This window comes from Panthera pardus, unplaced genomic scaffold, assembly GCF_024362965.1.
Source record: "Panthera pardus isolate Hobbes unplaced genomic scaffold, ASM2436296v1 HiC_scaffold_8, whole genome shotgun sequence".
In the NCBI taxonomy this organism is placed as follows: domain Eukaryota; kingdom Metazoa; phylum Chordata; class Mammalia; order Carnivora; family Felidae; genus Panthera; species Panthera pardus.
In genome coordinates, this window is record NW_026527013.1 from 58037385 (window position 1) to 58062080 (window position 24696).

The window sequence follows — 24696 nt, forward strand, 5'->3', positions numbered from 1 at the left end:
GATGGGGACACAGCTTTGTGAATGTATTTGATGCCAATGAACTGTATATTTGCAAATGGGTAAAATAATAATTTTATGGGTATTTTAGTATGCATATTTTACCACAATTTAAAAAATGTGGACGAAAAGGGGGGTGGTAATATTATACACAGTGAAAAGATAGGAATGAAATAAACCAAAATGTCAGCAGTTATTTTGAAAAAAGAAATCTTTGGGTGGTCTCCTCTTTCTTTTAATCATTTTTCTCCGTTTTCTAATTTTAATTACTCTTTGGATGGAAAAAATACGTTATGTTTTTAACAGGTTTTATATTTTCAGTTTTGATATGTACATAATTCATCAGCCCAAATTTTTCCTTTTTAGGTAGAAAGTTTCTTCACATATGGGCCAGCATTTACAAAGGATTTACTTCACAAGGGACCATAAGGAAAGGAGATGGTCACTTAAGATGACTTAAAGTTCTCTGCTGCACAGAGGTAAAAGCTCATGTTCTCTTACAACCTGGTCTGGCCACCAGCCCTGGAGCCCACTAGCTACAACCCATCAGGGTGGCAATCCTTTCTTTTATGGGAGTTTCTCCCCCCGCCCTCCGGGCACTGAATGAGGAGAGGAGAGGTTTCAGGTGGACAACTGCCTCTGGATATGATACAGTCCATAATTTGACCTTCAAGCAATAAATTAAAATAGGAATAATAACTTAAACATGAAGGTGAGAACCTGCCTTAAATTTAACTGATCGAAATAGCTAATATTAATTTACCCTTAATGGTACCCCAAAACCTTCCCAGAAGGTCCCGTTTATATACAAATGGTACTGACATTGTACTGGGTCTTCATGCAGGAGTCCAAAGGACCTGTTCTCCCCTTTCTGACAAGTAAATAAAACGGCAGGGAGATCAAATAACTCACTAAAAAGAAGATATAATTTTTTATCTTCCTTTTTACAGTCTCATATCCACTTCCGTTGGGAATAACAAAGTCTGAATTCTTATGCAACACTTATCTAAATGTGTCGATTTTATCGGATTGATGAATTTTGCTAACAAAAGGCAGTGCTAGGAAATCTTTTATGACATATTTGGCCCATTCACAGGGCTGGAGCTTTAATTTAACCAACTTGAGAATTCTGAGGGAGAGCTGCAGGTGTTGGATCTGAAAAAAAAAAATCATAAATGGGAAGGCATATCAATCTTTATGACGGGGAAACAAAAACACTCTCTACTTGCTTGCCCTCCACAGGCAGGAGAAGGAGAGGTGGCAGCAGCAGGATATTGTCTCGGGCTGCATAGCAAAGAGGAAGCATCGCTGTCTCCCAGTGACCGCTATTTAGTATTGATCAAAAGGCGCTGGCCCAGAGAGGAAGAGAGGAATTGATAAAACAATGAGGTTTGCCAACACTGTGTTCTCAACAAGGACATTTTCTCATTCTCTTGACCACACCAGAGTAAGTCACTCCTGTGGCCGCCTGAGCGACCCAGCGGCTTTCTGTCCCACGGCCCCACAGCACCGCTACCTCTCTGCCCTCATGGACCTGTCCTCAAGGACCGTAAGCGTAGCCAATCACTTGACAAGGCCTGTTGCTTCTCCTGTCAAAGGTCTCCCCGAGTCCCCCCTCCCCTCCCTCCACAGCCTTAACTCGGACCACACTTCTCTCCCTGAGAACACCACCAAATTGCCTCTCCCTCTCTGTTCTCGGCTCCCCCTGGATCCTCATCGCTGAGCCATCCCTTCTGCCTGCCTCCAGTCAGCTCTGCATGGGAGAACTTCTCAGCCACTTCTTGCACAAACTCTTTAAGGACTCCTTACTTTCTGTAAGACGAAATCGTAAACTCGCTGGCATGAGATATTACAAAGGTCCTTTGTGATCTCGCCTTTCCCAGTCTCCCCTCCAACAGCAAAGTCTGCCCGTCCATCTACCCAATTTTACAAGCCTCTGTGACAGAAACATCCAGTCATCCACCAAAACTCATCTCCGCCTTCAGATAACCGAGTTGCAGCTAAGCAGATGGTGAGGGGATATGTTTCCTGGCCTGACACCGAGGCATGACCAACATGAACGGGCAGGACTGAGGCCTCACCCACAGAATCTGTGGCAAGGGTGTATGCCTCTTCCAGTCCAGGCGTTCCTTATACACTGGACCCTCCTGTGAACGTGAATGCAGCACTGTCCGTGCCTGGCTTTGACCACACGGACAGGGACACACCCTAAGTGGAAGCAGGATGGAGGACACCGGGGTTTCTGAATGCTGTACACAGAAGAAACCCCCTTGTGCTCATGTTAGGAAATTACCTGGAAAATCAGCTTCTAGTCTCTTTACGCTTCTGTATTTTTTGGTCTCTTGCAACAGCATCTTAGTCTTTACTCTTGCCGCGCGCAAGGGCCAGGTGAGATCCCGCTTACTAGGACCCACAGCTGACACCCGCCTGCCCAACCTGTGTTAATGAAATGAAGCATGCCCCAGAGCCAGCTTAGACATGTGGACACTCCTCTCATTAGCAAACCTACTTGGTGTTCTCTAGGGTCTTCTGCATTTTCTTTGTCATTTTATCAATCGCTGCCTGTCTCTTCCCTTCAGCTAAGAGGTCTATTTTGTTCAGCACCACGACCAGCTTCTGGCAGGCGATCTGCCCAATCACAAGGCACTCCGCGGACTGGGTCTGCATCCCTTTGGTCACATCGATGACCAGCATCATCAGATCAATGATCTGGGCCCCTACAAGGAGAGAAAGACAAGGTTAGAAAGGGAAATGGGGGAGAGGACTCTGTAGAAAGTTGCCCAATTCCTGAGCTTCAGCAAAACCAGCCAAATTCAAGTATGAAGATAAAGATGGGTGGGATGACCACCACACGCCTCCTAGCCCTGGCCATGGGGGACGGACTCGGACCAACACGATTTCACTGAATCCTCACGACCACCATGAGGGACGGGCGTGTTACCTCATCTGGAGAGGAAGAAACTGAGGCCCGCAAAATACAGAGAGCCCACCAAGAGCCACGGCCAGCACGCAGTAGGGCTGGGGACCCCAAAACACCCTTTTACTGCATCAATCCCTTCATTTTATTCCCATCTTAGACCTGGCAAACGCCTAGAGATCTGCCCTTGACAAGACAGCAGATGGAAGGAATGGAAAACTACCGGGGAGGTGGAGGCTCGTCTCCTCTATGGCTCCTGGGTCTTCTCCTCACGGTAGTTGGGTTTAGTCATGATCCTCCCACGCATGGCTGTGTCACATCTACTCGCTTCTTTTGTCCTCTCCGTTCCAGGTGGTAGGCTCCCGTCCTTTCAAGGAGGTAAGAGCAACCCAAGGTTCAACTACATCAACGCTGAGCACCGCCAGCATGTACGTGTGTGTATTTCTATATGTGTGTGTGCGTGCGCATGTGTGTGCATTCCACACGTATGCATGCATGCCTGGCTGGGAGCATGCCCTAAATACACAGCCACACCTGAGCTGAACAACAGCAGAGGGAGGAATTACAGAGGAATCCATGAGGGGAAACCGCCCTGAGCCATGTTAGGAATACTCAAGTTAGCCAATGAAGGGAATGTGTCCTTTTTAATGGGATTTGAAGTAGTTTTACCAACAAAGGGGGCAGGAAGTTATTTTGGGGGATACAGAAATATGCAGCTATTTCCCCCTTTGCCCCAGGAGGGATTTCCAAGACCCAACTATTGTTGTGGTGAAACGGAGGAGGACTGCTCTGTGGGTGACTCTCATGACCCAAGATCATTCCTGGGGAGCGAGGGAAGGTGAGGAGGAGGGCAGTTTTCTCTGCTGGCACATTTACTGTGTGCGCTAGTCAACCCCTTAATCTCCATGACCAGTGTTTCAGACGAAGGTGGACTCACAGGGTACTTGCTTTGGCACTAAGGGCCACCAGACACCGGGGAGCCTGGCTGCACTGCTTAAGGATTCTTTCCTGGTCACCACTGACGTGCGCAGCTCCTCCAGCCTCCCCCCAGGAGAAACAATAGCATCTCCGGCTCTAGGCAGGCCTCAAAATGTCCCAGCTATCCTCCCTGGCCCTTCTGTCTGCCCTCCCAAGCCCCCTCTTCCACCTCACCCAGTCCCAGGGACTCCGTGCTGCTGTGGTCCAAGGGGCCCGGAGGGGCAAGCTGGTGCTCACAGCAGCCGGCACTGGCATCTCCCTTGTCCCACCGGGCAGCATGTGGGGACGCGGCAGGGGATGACGCTGGTTCTATCGCCTACACCTTTTAAACAACGGAGGTCTAAAAACCTCACCATCTGACAGACTCCCTCTCTTATCTACCGAATCACCAGCTCCCCTCTGGGATGCATCTCTGCTGCAGCCTCAACCCCCATGGCGCATGGCAGGCCCATGTCAGCTGCTCCCTAGCGGGAAGAGACCTGTTCTTTGCCTCAGACTTGTCCCTCTGAAATCCATCCTCCAAACAGCCTCCCAGAAGGAACTTCCTAAAACTCTATGACTGATTCATACACCGAGTCAGGGAGGGGGGTAAATCGGTATTTCTATGAAAGTCAATCGGAAAACAGCTATCAGAATTCACAGCATCTTTGACCCAGCCAAGCCCACGCACATGTGCAGCGTCCCATAGTGTAAGCAGGCTTGTTGTAGCTACAGTTGGAAACCATGTAAATGCCCATCACCGGGGGGCATGTTAAAAACAAAGAATGTTACACCCACTCCAGGAGAATACTATCCCACCATTAAAAGGAATGAAGAAGCTCTTTGTGTACCACTATGGAACAGTCCCCAAGGTAGAGCGAGTGAGAAGAACAAAGGGCAGAGCGATGTAATCCGTGTCAAAAGCGGGGGGCGGGGGGTGGGGGGGAAGGTGTGTGTGCATGGATGCTGTATGGGAGGAAGTGTTTGCTCCTCTGCACATAAAACATGTCTAAAGGAATGCAAAAGAAACAGCTAACTTTTGGTTGTTTGTCGGGAGAGCCAGGTGGCAGATGTGGGATGGGGTAGGAAGGAAACCAGACTGCGTGTTCTTCTGTACCTTTTACACAGGTGTGTAGTACCCATTCAGAAATAAATAAAATGACGTGACGTACATAAATAGATAATGAACTAAACACTGATCTGCTGTTCCCCTGCTAAGAGCCCTCGCTGTCTTCTAACTGAATGGGAACTCCGTGCTGTGGCTTTGGGCCCCCTCTTCTACCTCACGGTCCTGGCATGTCCTCCTTGCGCTGCGCACCAGGGTGCACCTCACGGAGCCCTCCCCGGTGCTCCCTGCCCTGCCCCAGGGCACATGTGTGTGCGCACATGCACGCCCCCGCTCAAAGCCTGAGCCCAGCTCTCCCCAGAAGAGGTGACTTCTCCCCAAGCAAACCTGTCATCAGTCACAGGGCTGTGTGGGGAGGTGTTGAGGCAGAATAGGACAAAGCCCACAGGTGAGCAGAAGGAGGAGTGCCTGGGGTTCCCAGCCTATGAGCCGTTCTCCAGGAAGACTGGAGAGCCACCTTCACACGAAATGGTCCCAAGCGCCTGACCAGGTGACCCCCAACTGTAGTGGGCAAAGCTGTGCCCACAAAGCCAAGGCTACACTATCCCAAGGATGTCTCAAGGACTTTTCCAGAGTACTTCCAACTGCCCTGGCTCCCTCTAGGACCTAAACAGCATCCCCTCCCTTACCCAAACTACCATGGACCCCCTGTACGGATGAGGAGGTGTTTGGTAACTGCCCTTGGTCACTCAGCAAATAGGTGCTAAAGGAGAGATCTGAACACTGGTGCCTGTCCTCACCTATGTGCCATGTGGCCTGTCCTTCCACATGGGGACCCATCCCCTCTCCAGCCTCTTCTCTTACTCGTCTCACTCCTCGCCCACTCCTCATTTTTACACTGAGAATCAAGGTACACTCCACGATAATTCTCACCCTTCCCTGCCCGGCTTTTGCTCCTGCCCCTCTACCTATACTTCACTCACCCCTGGCCCTTCCTCCCCAACTACCCCAATGCTCAGAGCTTACAGATCACAGGTCGGGCTGTCAATCTGGATTTGTAGGACCCAGCACAGGACCCAGCGGGCACAGCATGGGCAATCTTTCATGGACTGAACTGAGCTAATGATAGCTTGCCCCCCCCCCCCCCACTCTATTCACTAGGACTCTGTTCCTTTTCTCAGAGATTCAGTTCCCCATTGGTATATAAAACTACCCAGGAGCACCTTGTCTTGGCCCAGTGGCTGGAGGGGAAGAACTCGTACATTCTACGTATTTAGCCCATCTCACTTATGATGCCTGTTGGGATCCTGGGGATAGAGATGAAACTGGCCTGACAGAGCCAGAAAGACAGGTGCAGACAAGACCCAAACACTCAGAGTGGTCAGGATTTCCTCTGCAGCCTTAATCCAGCGTCCACAAGCCGCCTTTGTTGCAGGAGCACACAGCTCCGTTCCAAAAGGCCAGGCTCTTGAGCAGACCCGCTGCCAACATCAGGCACTTCTAAGGAGACCAGAGGTCACAGCGACGTGACAGGCCCCACTGAGAACCAGGGGTCATCATCAGGCAACTGCCCGCTGCCCAGCAGCGGCTCTCAGTTACTCCCGTTGCTTCATCAAACTTTTGATCAGGCGACAGGAAGTGACATAACTGGCCCGTCTTGTCTTTTTCAAGATCCCCAGTACTTCCACAGAATGAATCAAGCAGTGTCCTTCCCAATTCCCACGAACCCAGGGTAGGAAACCATTCTGAGACGAGAGGGGCACAGCGAGTGAGTGGGCGGGAAACACAAGTCAGGAACTTGCAGCTTACAAATGACCCTCTATATTTTTCAGTCTATCAGAGTTTTTCATCTAGTTGTTCTGACTATAGATCCCTTTAAAGGTTTGCAGAATAATTATAACAGGGTTCAAGTTTCTCGGTACTTTTATAAGTTACAATTTCCAATTCTGTAGAGGATACATCTTAATCATTTCAAAAACAAAAATAAAGAAAAACTTACAAAGGTCGGCATTTAACAAAGTGTAAGTTATCTGTGAGATGTAATTTTCCTTCTGGGACTGAAGGCGGAAAACATGCGTGTGCAGAAAAAAAATGTTTCAGCCAGAGAAACTGAACATAAAACTTTAAACATTTCGGCAGCCTCAAAATCAGGTATTTAATCAAAACGTGATTTTTTTTAATCAAAAGCTATGAACATCCTAAAAAGAAGAGGATAGTATTAAATTTAAAATAAAGAAAAATGTATTTTTAACTAGTGACTTATTAAATATTCAATAAACAACGTAAATACACTGTCATCAACAATATAAAAGTGCAGTGGCAATTTATGTCCTATTATTATTCCAACCCATTCGCTGGATACATCAGACCTCCGTGGGCCCTCAGCTTCCTGGTCTCCATGAGGACAAGGGTGAGCCCAGCCAGCGGGCTGCAGTGAAGGTTAAAGGAGATAACACACGGAGCAGGTTCAGAACAACACGTCGGCCATAGGAAATCCTCCATAACGTTAGCTGCTGTGATTGTTTTTCCTTCTACAACTCCTACTGTGGCAAGCACATTTGCTTCTCGTCTTAACTTTGCCATGTGGGAATCACAGAATCACAGACGGCAAAACAAAAGCTCAGAGAGGTGAAGTGACCAAGTCAGGTCAGGGGCAAGGGCTCAGTTGGAGTGATGTGAACATGGGTCCCCGGACCCCTTTCTCCCACAGCACCCTGTGTCCCTGGGCTGCGATCCTGCGCCCAGAGTGAAACGCTCACCCCTGTGCGTGGGTGGGGACTTGTGCACCAGCCCCTGTGGGTGCTGCAGAATGGCAAAGCAAGTGTCAGAAGTCCCCCTTGGAGCGTGGGGCGGGAGGAGGGGCTGCAGCTCTACAATCCCAAGGTGCCGTCGGTATTGCTGTTATTTGTATTCATTTATTCAATATATTGCTTGTTTCCCCATTTTCCAGGCAAGAAGACTGAGGCTTGGGCAGGTTAAATACTTGCCCCAGGCTATCTAGCTAGGGTGAGAAGCCAGCATCATTTTGACACCAACACAGGCTCACCTGTCCTGGCCCCGCCTCTCGGCCAGGAGGCATAGAGACTTCCATCACACTGGAGCCCGTGATTCCTCTCAAGGAGAGTCCCCCCACGTGTGTGTCCATTTTGTGCATTTCAGTTTTCCTCCCTCTGTATCCTTCCCCCCAAAGTACAGTGGCCTGAGAACCCCCTCTCAGATTCCTACTGGCACAGGAGAGTGTACAACTGAGCACCAGGGATGTCCGTCCTGCCCTCCTCAGCACAGAATCAGAGGGTTTGGAAATGGAAGGGGCTTGGTAAAGAAGGTCCATGTGCAGGTGGGGAGCCAAGGGCCATGAGCGGGAGGAAGAGGTGAGCGCTGGGCTCGGAGGCACCCAACCGGGCATTCAAACCACAGCACCCCTGGGGGCCTCCATTTCCTCATCTGTAAATCAGAATCTAAACAAAGATGCCCACTGCAAGAGGTTGGGGCGGGGGTAGGGGGCATGGAATCAAAGGGGAAGGCCAGCCGGGCACTCAGTAAGCGGAGCTACATTTAGGGCTGTTGGTGCCGAGCCAAGCTCTCAGCCCAGCCTCACATTCAGAGGCTGCTGCTCCCACCTGTCCAGGAGGCCCCCAGGCAAACACATGTGGACAAAGAACTGAGGTTACTGACGAAGTTGGGGGGAGGGGGGAGGGGAGTGGAGAAGGAAAAGCTTGCAGAGTGGTCAGACGTGCACCCACCTGGGCACAGGCGCATGTCCAACTTGCACACACTGCCCGCCAGCCCCTCTCCTCACTCTCCTTGCCTGCTTTCTTCAGGACCTGCCTCCCTCACAATGTCCCATGCTGCTGGCCAGGCCCAGAGCCTCCAGTGGGGGGACAGAAAGCCAAAGGAGACTCCAGTCACTGGAGGAAGTTCCAAGGACCATGCCCCTTGCTCCTATCAGATGACCATTTTCATGAACACCTTCAGACAGAGGGAAATTTCTTAATGCTATTTACCCTCTCTGAGCTCTAGTTCCTCATCTGTAAAACAGGGATGATCACCCCACTGTGATTTCGACTGACCTGGTTGAAAATCTCAGATACAGACATAGGACAGAGCCCAGAGGGACGACATACTTGTACGTGGGGCATGTGAGCAAAGAAAGCCTTGGAGGGGGTTCTGCCCTTTAGTGGGAAGAAAGCTGCAGGAGCATGGAAGGCCACCTCACGTGCCCTGGAAGGCATGCTATGGAGAGCGGCAGGGCAGGGAGGCGGGGAGACTGAGGGGCTCGCCCCAAGCCAAGGCACAGCTTCACCCCTGCCAGCTGTGCAGCCTCAGGCACGCATGTGAGTACACCTCTTGACCTCTTGGAGCCTGGGATTCCTCCCCTATATCCTGCTGATGCCAGAGACAACACCTTAAGGTGCAGGGAGGGCATCGAGCACAGCACGTGGCCCATACTAAGAGCTCAAGAAACACAAGCTACTATCAGTATTGGGACTTGTATCATGAAGCCCAGCACAGTAAAAGCTCAAAAGGGGCCATCTCCTTCCCTGTGGCTCACATGTCCACAAGGCCCCATGCCCTTCCCAGGCAGAGAAGAGACAGTATCAACAACAGCATGGAACAAATACTAACGATACCTCCCGCGATCCAGCAGTATCCGCAAGGCCCCTCACAGGGGATGAGTACCAGACCACAGCCTGGAGCACTGCATCCACCAAGGGGCAGGAAGCCCTTACTGTTTTAACCCAGTCTGCAAAGGTAGGCTCCCCCACAAACATCCCGCCAAATCCCACCAGACCAGCAGGGAGACACCTGAGCAAGAGAACTTGGGTGGGCAGGACTGGACATCTTCAACAAGTCGTCAAGGTTCCACAGCCCATTCACACAGCCTCCCTCACTCCTGTTCTCTAGGAAAATGGTATGCTTCACTGAATGAACTAGAAGAACAAGCTTCGGGTGTTCCAAATACTGAAGGTAGCAAGCAGGAGTGGAGCTGACCTAGTAGGCAGCGGAACCAGCATACCCCTTGACTGACAAGAAAGCCAACCAGAGCAGCCACAATCCAAGTGACCGCTACCATGGCTTGGGGGCTGGATCAGTGCCAGGCCCCGGGCTGAGGACCATTCACATCCCTGATTTCAAACCGACAAAGATACACCAGGCTCTAGAAAGGACACTGTTTAGCCTGCATGGTGCTTCTGGGAATATGAATGCACTGGGAAACACTTACAGTTCGAGAGGTCACATAAAATCCTTATGAATCAGCAGATATGGCAATACTGGGCCTGCGCCCAATGTGGCTGAGGAGCAGCTGCCCCCTGGAGAGCGGCTATCTTTCCCAATTTTACCCTGGTCTCCACAACTCCCTACTGCCCCATACCTGGCATTTATGCCATCAGCCTGGCTCCTAACAGGCAAATGGGCTCATGACTCCAGCTTGACGTGTGTTAGCTCTGCCCCTCACCACGTCCCACGAGGAGGAGACTCTCCCATTCGAATCACGAGAAATCCGAGGTCTGGTCACACAACAGTAGCCAGCAGAGGCGGGGCTCGAACTCAGGGCTGGCTGACTTAAACATGTCTTCCTTTTCTATTGCCAGCTGCCTCTTGGCCAGGGTCCCGCATGGCCGAGTCTCCAGGGAACCCTACGGTACCCCAGGGAGGAGGCGGGCAAGGCCCTGGGGATGGGAAGAGGAAGGAGAGCGCACAAGGTGTGCAAAGGCAGACTGCCAGCGTCCTCTAGGACACGTCCAAAACCAGAAGCACGGTCCTTCAGGAGGGAACGAAAGGAGGCATTCATCAGCACCTAAAGAAACCCAGGAGGAGAACAATGGGAGCCATGTTAGCAGTGGAGGAACAGGGGAAAGAACAAAGAGAGCCCGTGTAAGAGACCCAGGAAAAAAATAAACAGCTGCGGACAAGATAGCAGACAAATAGAGGCGCTGGAGCCCCGCCAAACGGAGGAAAAGCCAAAAAACAATAAACGCTGGAGACTCGCGGCCAAACACCCACAGAGCTGAGAGAGGGCAGTGGTGCAGAATAGGACGCACCGGCCGCAGATCCTGGGTGAGTCGCCTCCCTGTCCACATCTGTCGATGGGAAAAGCACACACCTGGGACACAGGGACAGCGGGTGGCCGTCTAGATAAAACTAAGGTTGAGTCTCCACCTCATACATCACACCAAAATAAATGCCAAAGGATCAAAGCTTTCAGCATAAAGATATAAAACCATGAAAGTCCTGGAAGAAAATATGTGAGAGAATTTTTTTATAATCTTAAAAGTAAAAAAAAAAAACCAAAAAACCAAACCAAACCAAACAAACAAAAAAAACAACTTAGGTAAGATACAAAACCCGGAAACACGTAAAAGAAAAAAAATGAAAGACTGACAAATTCAGCAACGTAAAAATCAGACATTCCTGCGTGGACAAAAATATGATAAAGGCCAACACGACCAGGGACACGCTACCCACAAAGGACTACTCTCCTTAATAGTTAAAAAGCTTCTTCAAGTGGATAATAAAAAGAGCAACAATCCAATCAAAAACGGCAACCGTATCTACCCATAGCTCACACTAAGCACATTCACGGAGTGCTTCCTCCTTGCCAGCCCCCTAAGCTGGTGCTTGGCACCCTGGAGATGAGGACAGATGACGGTCCCTACCCCTTACAAGAGGGACTCACCGTCCAGTGAAATAAGGGTAAAAGTAAACAATACATCTAAGACGTGAGTTTCACAGAAGGGGGGAAGATGGTTAAGTATCCTGGGGAAAAAGAGAGCAGGAAAAAAGGCTCAGGAATGTACAGGAGGCAGGCGGGTTACAATTTTAATTCAGACTGTCAGGGTGGGCCTTCCTGAGAAGGAGACATTTGAACCAGGACTTGGAGGAGAGGAGCTGGCAGTTAACCAGGGGAAGGGCATTCCAGGCAGACGGAGGGGCTGGTACAAAGACCCCATGGGGTGTCAAGGTGTCTGGGTGTCCAAGGACCAGCGAAGAGAGATGGGTGGCTGGAGGGAAGTCAGGAAACAGGGCAAAGAAAAGAAATACAAAGAGTTCAGACATATAATAAGATGCCCTACCTCACCAATAACAAGAAAATGCAAACTGAAATGACCCCAAGATTCTAGCTTTCACCTGGTGGGTTGACAAAATCATACCACAATAAAAGGGCCAGATGAGTAGTAAGGTCTTGCTCTGCCAGGCACTACTGACTGACTCCTGGAGCCCTCCAGACGACCTTCCATCACTACCCCCATTGAGAGGTGAGATTAGGTCACACGACTGGGAAGTGAGGGCTAGAATTCAGAGTCAAGCTCTGCCAGCTTCAGGGTCACGTCATCCCTCAAAACACTGACAACACCCTGCCGCTAAGAGTGTGGGGAGACAGGCGGTCCCGTCCATCTGGGACGTGTGCTGACAAGACCTCTTCTGAGGCCATTCTGGCAACAGCCATCCAGAGTGTGGATGCACAATACCCTGGGACCTGGCAACATCCCACATGCAAATGAGGTACATACAAGGCCACTGTTGCAACATGTCTGCAGTAACCCAAACGTGGGGCCAGCCTAGCTGCCCATCGGGAGGGAGGCAGTTATGTACATCACAGTATATCCATATAACAAAACAGTACATAGCTACTAAGAAGCACAGAGCAGCGCTATGCCCTGAGTGGGAGTCTCACCAAGGCAGCGTGCACAGTACCCTGCCATTTCTATAGGCTGTGCATTAGCACGTATATGCCTGAAATCACCGTCCTTGTAATTTTTAGAAGAAGCCGGTCACAGTCATTTGTCCTGGGGAAGTAAACCAGGTAAGCAGGGACCCGGATTCAAGGGAGATCCACTTCTTACTGTCTATGCTTTTGTACCTTTTAATTTTGTTTTTCATTTTTTTTAAGTGGGCTCCACGCCCAGTGCAGAGCCCAACGCAGGGCTTGAACTCACAACCTTGAGATCAAGACCTGAGCTGAGATCAAGAGTTGGACACCGGCTGCGCCATCCAGGTGCCCCTGCATTTGTACCTTTTAAATTTCAAACCACAGGGGCTCCTGGGTGGCTCGGTCGGTTAAGTGTTGGACTTCAGCTCAGGTCATGATCTCGTGGTTCATAGGTTCGAGCCCTGCATCGGGCTTTGTGTTGACAGCTGGGAGCCTGGAGCTTGCTTCAGGTTCTGTGTCGCCCTCTCTCTCTCGGTCCCTCTCCTGTTCGTGCTCGCTTCCTCTCTCTCTCTCTCTCTCTCAAAAATAAACAGTAAAAAAAAATTAAATTTCAAACAACATGCATATATTACTGGTTCAAAATCAATTTGTTTTTAAAAATTTTAAGTTAAAAAGAAAAACTACCTACCATAAGTAAAAGGACCAAAAAAAAAGTACAGAAAAACGAAAACACTGCTATTAAATTCTAGCCAGACACAGTTGCTGCCATAGGTACATAGCTCACAATGTTAAGAGAAGTGTTAAAACTCCAGACACCAGAGATATTCTCCTTAATGGAATCAGAGGATTTAAAGAATCCCGAAAACAGAACTCTCTTGCAGTGGTTAATGTTTCTTAGTGCTGTACCTACACACACATAAAAGCATCTCAGACACCATCCCTGGCATGCATCTCTCCAGCTTGGAAACTCTCCTAGTAAAGAGCCTGGACTTGATCCTGCAAGTTATGACAATCCGACGACAGGGGCAGGGGCATAAGAGAGGAGGTAGAACCCATCATGTGTGTTTAGAGGTCATAGAAATGTTCTGTGAATGACATTTTGTCCTTCCGCAAGACCGATGTAAGAACCACAGACCTGTCCTCATCCCACTCGGTCAGGCGCGCTGGAGAGAGATCCCCATGTCTGGGTGCATCAAAATCAGACAAGGCATTTGGAGATGGTCCTGAGGATCACTAAAGAGTGGAGGGTATACGGCAGTTTTCTGTACTATTACAACCGTTCTGTAGGTTGGAAATTATCTCAAAATGAAAAAGATAAACAAAATAATGACTGAAGCATCAGGAAATTGGGGAAACAGGGAAAGAAAATGAACATTCAGTGAGTGCCCAGGAATGTACCATGCACACTATTTCAATCAGTCTTCACTACAGCCCAAGAAGGAGGAGTTTATTTAATTATGCACACTTTATAAATGGAGAAACTGAGGCTTGGAGAGACCTAAAGTGACTCTCCCACAGTCACACAGCTAGCAAACTGGAGGTCTGAATTCAAACCCGGAGCAGTGTGCTACCAAACACTGTGTGGCCACAACAAGGTCGAGGGAAGAGGAAATCAGAAGCTGCCAAGTTCAGAGGTTGAGACCACATGTTCCTCATTGGAGGAGAAGACAAAGGAAGCGATCTTCAACAGAAGCATGAAGGAACTCAGGTAGATCTATAAGAGAACTTCCTGAGTGGCAGGGCTAGTAAAGATGTACACGACATATTTATACAATCAAAGGGCTCTTTGCTGGAGGTCTCGGGAACAGTTGCGCCCTGCTGCAGGGAGGGAGGATGAATTACACCAGGGCTCCCCAACCGTGCACCACCTCCGATCTCTGCCATGCCTGTGGATGCTACTTCTGCTGTTATTTACTTAGTGTGGGTTAAGTTATTTTTTTGAACTCAAATCCATTTACATTTAAAAGAACTTGACTCGACAATAAATGCATTAAACGTGCCATAAGTAGAAGTTAACCATAAAGATGAATAAAGTGAGACACAAAGCGATGTGATGCGATGTTATTACATGCTAACGAGATAATGCTGGCTGCGGAAGCCCTGAACCTGAGGCCCGCTCTCTGTGAAAAGAGGATCGGCAAGAGCTAGTATAAGACATCCTAGCACTAACGTGAGTCTCTCTCCGACAGGCGGGAGGGACAGGATGAGAACTGGAAAAGGCACGACCTTCCAACCTGTCAGGCAGGAGTGTCAGTCATGGGCCAGGCACCGCCTTGTACCACACCACCAGGCGTGTGGCCCACCCTTAGGAGGCCCTGGAGTAAACACCATTCGCACTGCCCACCTCATGAGAGGGGCAGAGGCAGGGTCAGGCATCGCAGCCAGAGCAGAGGGGTCCACGCTCCCTCGGGTCAAAGGGCCAAAGGGGGTGCCAGCCTCTCTGCCTCCTTTCCTGATAGAGGCAGACGCATGGGTTCTGCGGGGCCACGACTCCCAACTTAATAGAAAGTTTTGCCTGTTTGCTTCTTTAAGCTACTGTGTCATAGTCTATCTGGAGTAATCTTTTTAGCTGACTTTGCACAACAGTACAACTCCTGTTCTAGAGCAGCGAAAAGGAGCAGAAAATGGAATTTGAAATGTAGAAATAAAATAATTGTGGGCCATGAGCTATAATTTGATTTCATGCTTTACAAGGAAATGAAAGAAGGCTTCCTTAAAATGTATGGTTTCTGCTCCCCCTCCTCCGTAAGCCCCCTCCCCCCACCTTTTAACCATTTTAGGATTTCCTCTAGCACCGAAGAGAAAATAGGATTGTGGAAAATGTTCAGTTCTCAAGTGTCACTGCCACTCAGGGGCAAGCTCGATTTTAATGTGAACTTCCCATTCTGGGTAAGAGGAAATTCTTCAATTAATAAACCGGGTGTGCGGAGGCCAGTCTTTAAGGTTTAATCAATTTCATCTGTACTTAGGATAAAAAGACTGACTATTCTACTTTTTTCCCCCCTCGTTTTCCTTCTTTAAAAAAATAATAAAATGAATGTTTTATTTTAAATTCTTTGAGGTTCGTATCTCCTGTTTCAGGAAATATTGTCTATTTCATGCGGTGAGTATGAAAACTCCCCCCTCCTTTTTTACTTTTGCTAAGAATCTTTTTTCAAAAATAACGAAATTATCCTCTGCCCTCATATACTATAACAGCTTGGGAGATGATACGAATTATACAGGATTCTGGCAGACACCTTGGGGTCGGTGGGCGGGGGGAGGGAAACAGAGACAAATCACCAAATATGGATGCAAGAGCTTCTTCTGGACAGTAAGAGGTGGACATGGGAATGTAAATTATGAGGAAAACCCGTCCTAAGGCGGCTGAGGCCAACTTCACAGTCAGTGATGTCTGGGAGGCCCAACACAAACCTCCCCAAGAAAGAGACCCTGCTCCGTGGGTCATCCTGTCTCTCTCAGGTCTCTCAGCCAGGGGTGGGCACAGGAGGGTGGCTCAGAATCTCAGAATCAAACCAGGGACCTCCCAACAGCAGCACAGAATAAATATTCAGATTTGGTGATCAACCAGGAACAACAGGACTTTACGAGGGATGAAGAGTTCCTGAGTCCTCCTTAAGTGGTCACTCGACACTCTGGGTCCGCTCAGGTGCCGGGGCAGAAGTTACAGTCAGGTCCCGCAGTGGAGAGTTCAAGAGCACAAGCTTTGCAGAGGGGCAACTCAGATTTAAGTCTGAATCTCTACTTGCCTTACCAGCTGCTATGTCTTTCACATCCCACCTAAATTCTCTGGGCCTGTTTCTTCACCTGTGAAATGGAGATAAAACTAGTGCTAATCTTTTAAGAAGCTATGTACCTCACACAGTGCTTGGAACAAAGAAGGCACCTGATCCACAGGAACGGGAGGACCCAGCATTACGGGGACCTGTATCCCATTGTATCCCAAGTCTTCCCAATGCTTTGATCAAGGTGCCCTGGGGAAAATGCTACTTGTTTTTTTTTTGTTGTTGTTGTTGTTTTTTTAGGTTTATTTACTTATTGAGAGAGAGAGAGAGAGAGAGAGAGAGACTGTGAATGGAGGAGGAGTAGAGAGAGAAGGAAAAGAGAGAGAATCCCTGACTCAGGCCTTGATCTCACAAACCGTGAGATCATGACCTGAGCCGAAATCAGGAGTCAGTCAGCCACTTAACTGACTAAGCCGCCCAGGCACCCTGAAAATGCTTTTTAACTCAATATTTTCACGAAAAGTCTATAATCCTAGGGCCCTGTCGATGTGATTTCCAATGTGAAAATGAGCAACAGAGGCTCACAGTTCCTAACAGAGCCTACCAGTCATCGAAGGTCTAAACTTTGCAGGCCATAGACCCAGGCAACAGCCCAGCTACACGAGAAACCTGCGGCTCAGAAAGTAAACTAAGAGCTCACTAAGTGTGAGAGGAGGGCAAGGAGCAGGGGAGAGAAGACAGGAGAAGGAGATGGAGGCAAAAAAGGAAGGGAGGTAGGGGCGCCCGGGTGGCTCAGTCAGTTAAGCGTCTGACGTCAGCTCAGGTCATGATCTCGCGGTCGGTGAGTTCGAGCCCCGCGTCGGGCTCTGTGCTGACAGCTCGGAGCCTGGAGCCTACTTCCGATTCTGTGTCTCCCTCTCCCTCTGACCCTTCCCCACTCACACTCTGTCTCTGTCTCTCAAAAATGAATAAACCTTAAGAAAAAAATTTTTAATTAATTTTTTTAAAAAGGGGAGGGAGGAGCAGAGAGAGTGCAAGCCTATGGCTAGCTGGGTGATGGTGGAGCCAGAGCCAAACTTGGGTCTGCCTGATCTGAGGCCCATTTCTGTTCCACCAGGCCTCCTTCCTGAAGTGGCACCCGAGAGGATTTCTCTTAAAGACAGCTCCCTGTGACCCCAAGGGAAACTCTGCAGGAAGCTTTACCAGGTGGCTTTCCATCCCCAGGAGCAGGCGGTCCCTGGGTCTTACATCACACACATCTCCCATTCCTATGAGAGCTGTGAGAAGAAACACACGTCTCAGGGTGCAGCTCAAGGTGAGAACGCCAAATGTCAGGGAAGGGCGTGGAGGGGCAGGGGGGAGACACACGTAGGCTTTGCAGGGAACATGCTGGATCCCACTTCAGCCTCCCCCACCTACATGCCTAGTGAGACCCACCCAAGGCCTTTACCTCTCTGAGCCTCCGTCTCTCCCACATGCAACATGGGGATTATTCACAGGGCAGCATGGGGCTCACAGATCATGAATGCAAACCTCATAACTCAGGGCCCGGAACACAGCAGGTGCTTAACTACGGAAGTGATAATGATCAGTGTTCTTGGGTGTGAGTTCTCATTCTCACAAATTCTAGCACTGGACAAAGGCCCACCTGAAATGGAGACCGTGAGGAGCAGTGTCCCCAAACGTCAAAGCCCGCAAGGCCTGGTGGGCACCTGAAAGTGAGTGACATGGGCTAGGTGCAAGATAAGGTGTCAGTCCAAAGGGGACGGAAATGCCTGTGCCCCAGCTAGAAGGGACAGTTTCTCCTCAGCCCCAGCCCATGTGGCCAGACAGGAATGTTGGGCCTGGAGTTGCCAGATCTTCCGATTTTTCAAGAGAAGCCAAAAATCTGGACTATTATATGAAATTTGCCAATTTTTAAATGTTGACAACCAATTCAAAAAAATGTTTAAACCGTGTGGCCCAAACAAAACATGGCCATGGGCCAAAACTGTCCCGCAGCTCCCCAGTATGAGACCTATGGAGTGCATTTTCTCCAGAAAGGAAAGTTGGAAGAAACAATAAACATCCAGCTTCTTTGTTACCTTTTTGAATCAGAAAAGCACTCAGAATCAGTCTGCTGAGCTGGGAGGTTTGACAGCCCCACGGCCAATGGCCTCTGTGTCCCACATTTGGCCTTGATGGGGGTGGGGAAGGTGGACACCAGGAAGGGTTCATCCTGGAAGAAAAGGGCGGTGTGACCTCTGGTGTCACCAGGCCCTAGAGGACCAGAGCAGGGGACAAGAGACAACGGGCTTGGGGTCAAACCTCGGCTTGAACCTGGCCCCCACTGGGCCACAGGGCAAGGACGGTTCCTCTCCGACCTCAGCCCCCTCCAGGCTGGACAAGGGACAGTGCTGGCCTCCCCACACCCCGACATTCTGACTAGACCCTTGCCTACTGCAACCTTCACACACAGCAACACCATATAAACATGGGGACAACAGAAATAGCGCCCACTTCAGCATCGAAGCAGTTCACACCATCTGTCCTGTTATTTTCTCTCTGGTGGAGTTTCTTTGTATGGTTTCAAGCACTCCATACTGAGTCTCAAAATACCCCCAGTGAGTAGAAAGTCTGAGAAAAACTTAACGCAATGATTTTCCTGGAAGAACGGAGCAGGAAAACCTCAGAGACACCAGCTGGAATTTCCTGCAGGGCAGAAGTTATCCTGAGTCTCTGGTATAAGCTCTTTCCTTAAAAATTGAGCGTTGTCTTCAGAGCCAACTCTTAATGAGGTGCTTCTTATGAGTGAGGCACTCTTGTAAGTGCTGTGTATGATTGATTAGCTCATTTAATTCAGTCCTAGGATGTAGGTGCTTTTAGCAACACCCCCTTTTTGCAGATGAACACATCAAGGCACAGAGTGTAAATCACTTGCCCTAAATCAAAGTGGCAGACACAGGCACTCTGAGCCCAGAGTCCTGGTTTCTTTAAAAAAAAAATTTTTTTTTAATGTTTATTTATTTTTGAGACAGAGAGAGACAGAGCATGAAGGGGGAGGGGCAGAGAGAGAGGGAGACACAGAATTCGAAACAGGCTCCGGGCTCCGAGCTGTCAGCACAGAGCCCGACGCGGGGCTTGAACTCACGGACCATGAGATCATGACCTGAGCCGAAGTCGGATGCTTAACCGACTGAGCCACCCAGGCGCCCTGAGTCCTGGTTTCTAAAGGCTCTGTGTTACCCTGCATGGCGAAGGCAGTGGGAAAACCAGTACTCCCACTGAGGAACAGAGAGGAGGACAAAGGGTTGGGCCCCTACCTCCAGCAGCATACCTCCCAGCCCCATCTAGCACTCCCTACACCTCCTCACATTCCCTGCTGCGGCCGTGTTCTTGCCCACCCCAGCAACTTGGCAAGAAGACAGGGGCCTGAAGCACTCTTTTCACCCCGTCCCATCTCCTGGCACTTCAGCTTTCCGATTTCAGCTCAGACGCCACCTCCCAGGTATTTTCCCAACTCTCTTGGGTCTGGACGAGGTGGCCCTGTCTGGGGTTCCATGGTGCCCACACCGCCCAGAAGAGCCCTGTCCTGCAATTCACTGGCTTCCCTACAGGCTCAGCCACCGGAACAGGGACCGGGCTGGCTTCTTCCCACAGAATCCCTCATACCCAGCAGCACACAGCAGGTGCTCAACAAATATTTACGGAGTAAAAAGAACTGGGAGGCCAGAGAGGACTGAGCCTTCTAAATTACTTACAATGTCCCCTCTATTAGCAATTAATAGATTCTTCTCTACTCTTCAGCAGTGACATTCTAGCGCACTCCAAAAAAGTATGTGTGCTTTTGCTCAGAAACAGAAAGAGAAGGAAGAAAAGCTGAGCGACGGAAGCAACTGTGCCAAGGCCAGGACTGCATGCCATGAAGATCAGGCGGCCCAGGTCCCAGGGGCCACCAAGGGCTGCATTCACTTGGAGAAGACTCAAGCAAACCCCAAGCGGGGGAGGACAGGTCCTCACACATCCACTTTACAAATGAAGAAACTGAGGCTCAGAGTGGTAACGAGTCGTCCACTGCCGCCAAAGGCAGTTGTTCTGGGAACAATGGTTGTCGCTGTGGCCACAGACAAACGGGCCCTTGTAGAAATGGGTCCTGGGGCCCCAGAGAGCCCCTCCTCTGAAGCACAGAAACCAAGGCAAGGCATTCCGGACTAACCCCGGGCAGAAGGTGCTGGAAGGGCAAGGCCCATCTGCAGCTCCACCGAATGAAACGCTGAGTTTGAGGAGTCATGAGCCTGAGAGAGTGGACTTAGGAAACTGTTTACTGGGGAAACAGGAGGAAAAAAGGAGAAAAGAAGGGGGGAAATCGACCATAAAAAGTAAGTAAAATCAGCAGAATTCCTTCATGAAAAGGGTGGAATTAGCATATGGCCTCAGCTGCCAAGTGAGGCCATTGAAGCAAGCAATGTAAATGAGTTCAAGATACAATTAGACATTTTTCTGGACGGAGACAGAGGGGACTGAAGAAGGCATGGCAGGTCACATTTCAGATGGAGCAGCAGGAACACATTTCACTGCAGAGCCCACCATGTGACAGCCCTGAGCGAGCGGCTGCAGGGACGGGGCACAGAGGCCAGGCCGGGCTAACGTCCCAGGCAAGAGTGCCCACACCGGGGGGTGGGGAGGGGCGGTGGTGCTGTCCATCCCCACTACTGGTTTCCCGAGGTGCCTCATACAGGACCTGCGAACCAGCCACCCGTTTATTTTAGTGAAATAAGAGTTCACTGCCATTCCACTCCACACACCTGTATGCGGTTCCCTGGACTGGGTCCCAGTCCCTGCCCTCAAGGAGCTCACAGTCTGATAGGGGAGGCACACACAAGCCCGGAATAACAACAGAGGGAAGTACATCCAAGTAAGACAAGGAGTTTCTGCTAAGCAAGCACAGAAGGGGAATTTAGCAACTGGAGGGAGGGAGGAGTCCGGAAAGCCAAGGGGAGAGGCCGTTCCGGGCAGAGGACACAGCAGGACGCTACGGAAGCCCCAGCTGCCAGTGTCTCACAGAGGATGCTGAGCACACAGTTCCCCCAGGATCTTTGGGGAGAGGGCCAAATCACCTCAAGCTTTGTAAAAAAGGACGGGATGACCAGAGGCGCCAACCGCTGGCCCATGGACCAGATATGACTCAACGGCAACAGCTGTTCCCAATCTTCTCCAGAGTGCAGCACATGTGGCCCACCCAAGGAACAGACAAGGCCGGGTCCTTGTGAGGGACACAATTTATTAGGCCCTCTCTAGCCCAATTGGTCCTGATGTCCTCCTTTATGTGGCTCGCCACATGGGCCGTCTAGCTTCGTCAAGCTCCCGGGCCCCAGTTCCCTTCTAGGTGAAATACATGTTTACTGCAGTCACTCCAAAAGGACCACAGACATTTCCTTTGTGTCCTCAGCGCACTCGATGGTGAAGAGCATTTCCATGGCCCCTGCGCTCCAGCCCCAACCCTGAGCAGGGTTCTGTCCCCTGCATATCCTAAGAGTCAGAACAACCTCTGCCCACCTCTTGCATCAAAGAACTGGGTCTCTGGATATGAAACCAGAAATGATCTACACCACTCTGAGAAGAAAATGAGGTACTTCCTCGTCTAGCCCAGCACCCAGTCCATGAAGTGGCCTCACACCGCACCAGGTGGAGTGACAGCACACAGGGCAAATGCATGGCACCATCCTTCCGTTCTTCTCTCCAGAGCCCCATAAAAACTGGGCCCCTGGCCACCAGACCACCTTGTACAACAGCAAGGGAGAGAGAAAAGGGCTGTAGGAGGTGCTCAGCAACGGGGGGCAGGGGAGGGCAATGGCTGGTGCTGACTCTCCCTGTCTGGCAGAGAGAAACAGGATTATGCTCACATTTATCATCAACCACTCTGCCTGGCACATGCTGGGGACACTTTTACCTACATTCGCATAGTTCACAACAACCCTTCAAGGTGAGCCCAGTAATTCCATCTTCCAAAGGCAGAAGCTGGATCAGAGAGGTCAATGAACATGCCCAAACACACAGTGAATGAACAGCAAAGCCAAGACCCCAGAGGCCATGCCATGCTCCTCCCTGTAGCCATGTGTCCTCATTTTAGGGGGCCTTGTGACAGCCACTGTTCCTGCCCCAGGAGGAGGGCCTCAAGAGTAGACACAAAACCAAAGAAGAAACTACACTGGCCAGGGCTGGTGCTGGAACTGCCTCACCATGGCAACCAGCTCCATCTTTTTTTTTTTTTTTTAAGTTTATTTATTTTGAGAGAGACAGAGACAGTGTGCGTGGAGGAGGGGCGGAGAGAGAGGAGAGAGAGAGAATCCCAAGCTGGCTCTGCGTGGGGCTCAAACCCAGAAAGCTGTGAGATCATGACCTGAGCTGAAACCAAGAGTCGGACGCTTAACAGACTGAGCCGCCCAGGCACCCTGCATCGCTTACAATTCTTGAAAGAAGAGATACATACTGCAAATGATTTCACTAAAACTAAGAAAAAAACCATGGAACAAACAACCAAAACCAGGAAGGCAACTCAGAGCAGGGCTTCATTCTGGAAGTCAGAAGCTTGAGAAATTCAGGCTTCAGTATGTTTATTGAGATACGAAGTCACTACTGGTTAAACCAATACTAGCTCTAAGGAAAAATAAGCTGTCGACTTATGCAATTTTAAAAATCAGAGAGAGGGGCGCCTGGGTGGCTCAGTCGGTTGAGCGCCGACTTCGGCTCAGGTCACGATCTCGCGGTCCGTGAGTTCGAGCCCCGCATCGGGCCCCTGTGCTGACAGCTCAGAGCCCGGAGCCTGTTTCAGATTCTGTGTCTCCCTCTCTCTGACCCTCCCCCATTCATGCTCTGTCTCTCTCTGTCTCAAAAATAAATAAACGTTAAAAAAAATTTTAATAAAAATAAATAAATAAATAAATAAAAATCAGAGAGAGAAAATCACATAGAAAGTAGGAGAAATAAAGAATACAGCAAGGAAGCATAGAAAATGTTTTGAAAAAATAGAATATGGTGACAAAAGACCAAAAATGTAATAATAAATGTAAAAGGGATATGGTAACCTATTAAAAGGATGGGGCTTTCAAAATACAAAATAGAATCCTCTTTTGATGTCTTTGGTTGGGTGGCAGCATTTGAAATGATTTCTTCTCCCCCCCCCCCCCCCCGCCCAGGTGTATTTTCTGATTTTCTCACAATGAACACAGGCACATGCACAGGCATTTCATGTTGCTTTCAATGGGCCAGGCATTGGCCTAAGCACTGCACAAAGATTATCATACAACAAGCCTAGGTTGTTATTACATTTTCCATTTTACAGATAGGAATATTGAGACACAGAAATCAACCTTTCATTCTCTTAGCTAATCAAAGTATAATTTTGTACATAAGCCTTGGCAAGTAATTGGTAATATATATCATAAATGGTGAGTTGCACAAGTTGAGGAAAGGTCCCCAACAAGACTGCCCTCATTTCAGACATCAGCCACCAGTTCAGGGGTTCCCAGGCCACATGCATTTCGGATCCACTGGCTACAGATCTGAGTGGTCCTCACAACACCCCTCACATTAGATACTTCACAAGAACAACTCACAGAACTTAGGAAGTATTACACTTACAATTACAGTTTTATTATGAAGGGATTTTTATGCAAATCAGAACCAGCCAAACAAAGAGACACATAGGGCAAGTTATCTCTCCCCAAAGAATTGGGACATATCACCCTCCTGGCATATCAGACTGTTCACTAACCAGGAAGTTCCACTGAACCTCAGTGCCCAGAGTTTTTATTGGGGTTTCATCAACAGAGCTGTGCCTGATTGAAGCATTGGCCATGAGATGAACACAATCTCCAGCCCCTCGCCTCTTCCCAGAGGTCAAGAGGTCAGACTGGTGTCTCTGGCCCAAAGCCCCAACCCTCTAATCACATGGATGGTCTTCCAGGCATTACCAGCACATCCTAATTCTTCTCTCTCTCTCTTTTTTTTTTTAATTTTTAACATTTATTCAGTTTTGAGAGACAGAGAGAACAGAGTGTGAGTAGGGGAGGGGCAGAGAGAGAGGGAGACAGAATCCGAAACAGGCTTCAGGCTCTGAGCTATCAGCACAGAGCCTGATGCGGGGCTCAAACTCACTGACCGTGAGATCATGACCTGAGCCAAAGTGGGATGCTTAACCAACTGAGCCACCCAGGTGCCCTTAATTCTTCTCTTTAGAGAAGGTGTGGTCCAAGGGCCCACCATGAACAACAAGGACACTCCTATCACTGGGGAAATTCCAACAGTTTTAGAAGTTCCATCTCAGGAATGCAGGACAAGTATCGGAGATAGCTAGGGGCACCTGGGTGGCTCAGTTGGTTAAGCGTCCAACTTTGGCTCA

At 49.5% G+C, this 24696-nt stretch overlaps 1 protein-coding gene across 3 annotated transcripts in view; it reads right to left on the reverse strand.

Annotated features, from left to right (window-relative positions):
- Positions 1–24696, reverse strand: part of EEFSEC (eukaryotic elongation factor, selenocysteine-tRNA specific) — a 249610-nt gene that overhangs the window by 159797 nt on the left and 65117 nt on the right. For all 3 annotated transcript variants that reach the window (XM_053898246.1, XM_053898245.1, XM_053898247.1), the window contains exon 2: positions 2507–2714. In XM_053898246.1, the coding sequence (XP_053754221.1) occupies positions 2507–2714 (208 nt within the window). The remainder of the gene's footprint in view (positions 1–2506; positions 2715–24696) is intronic.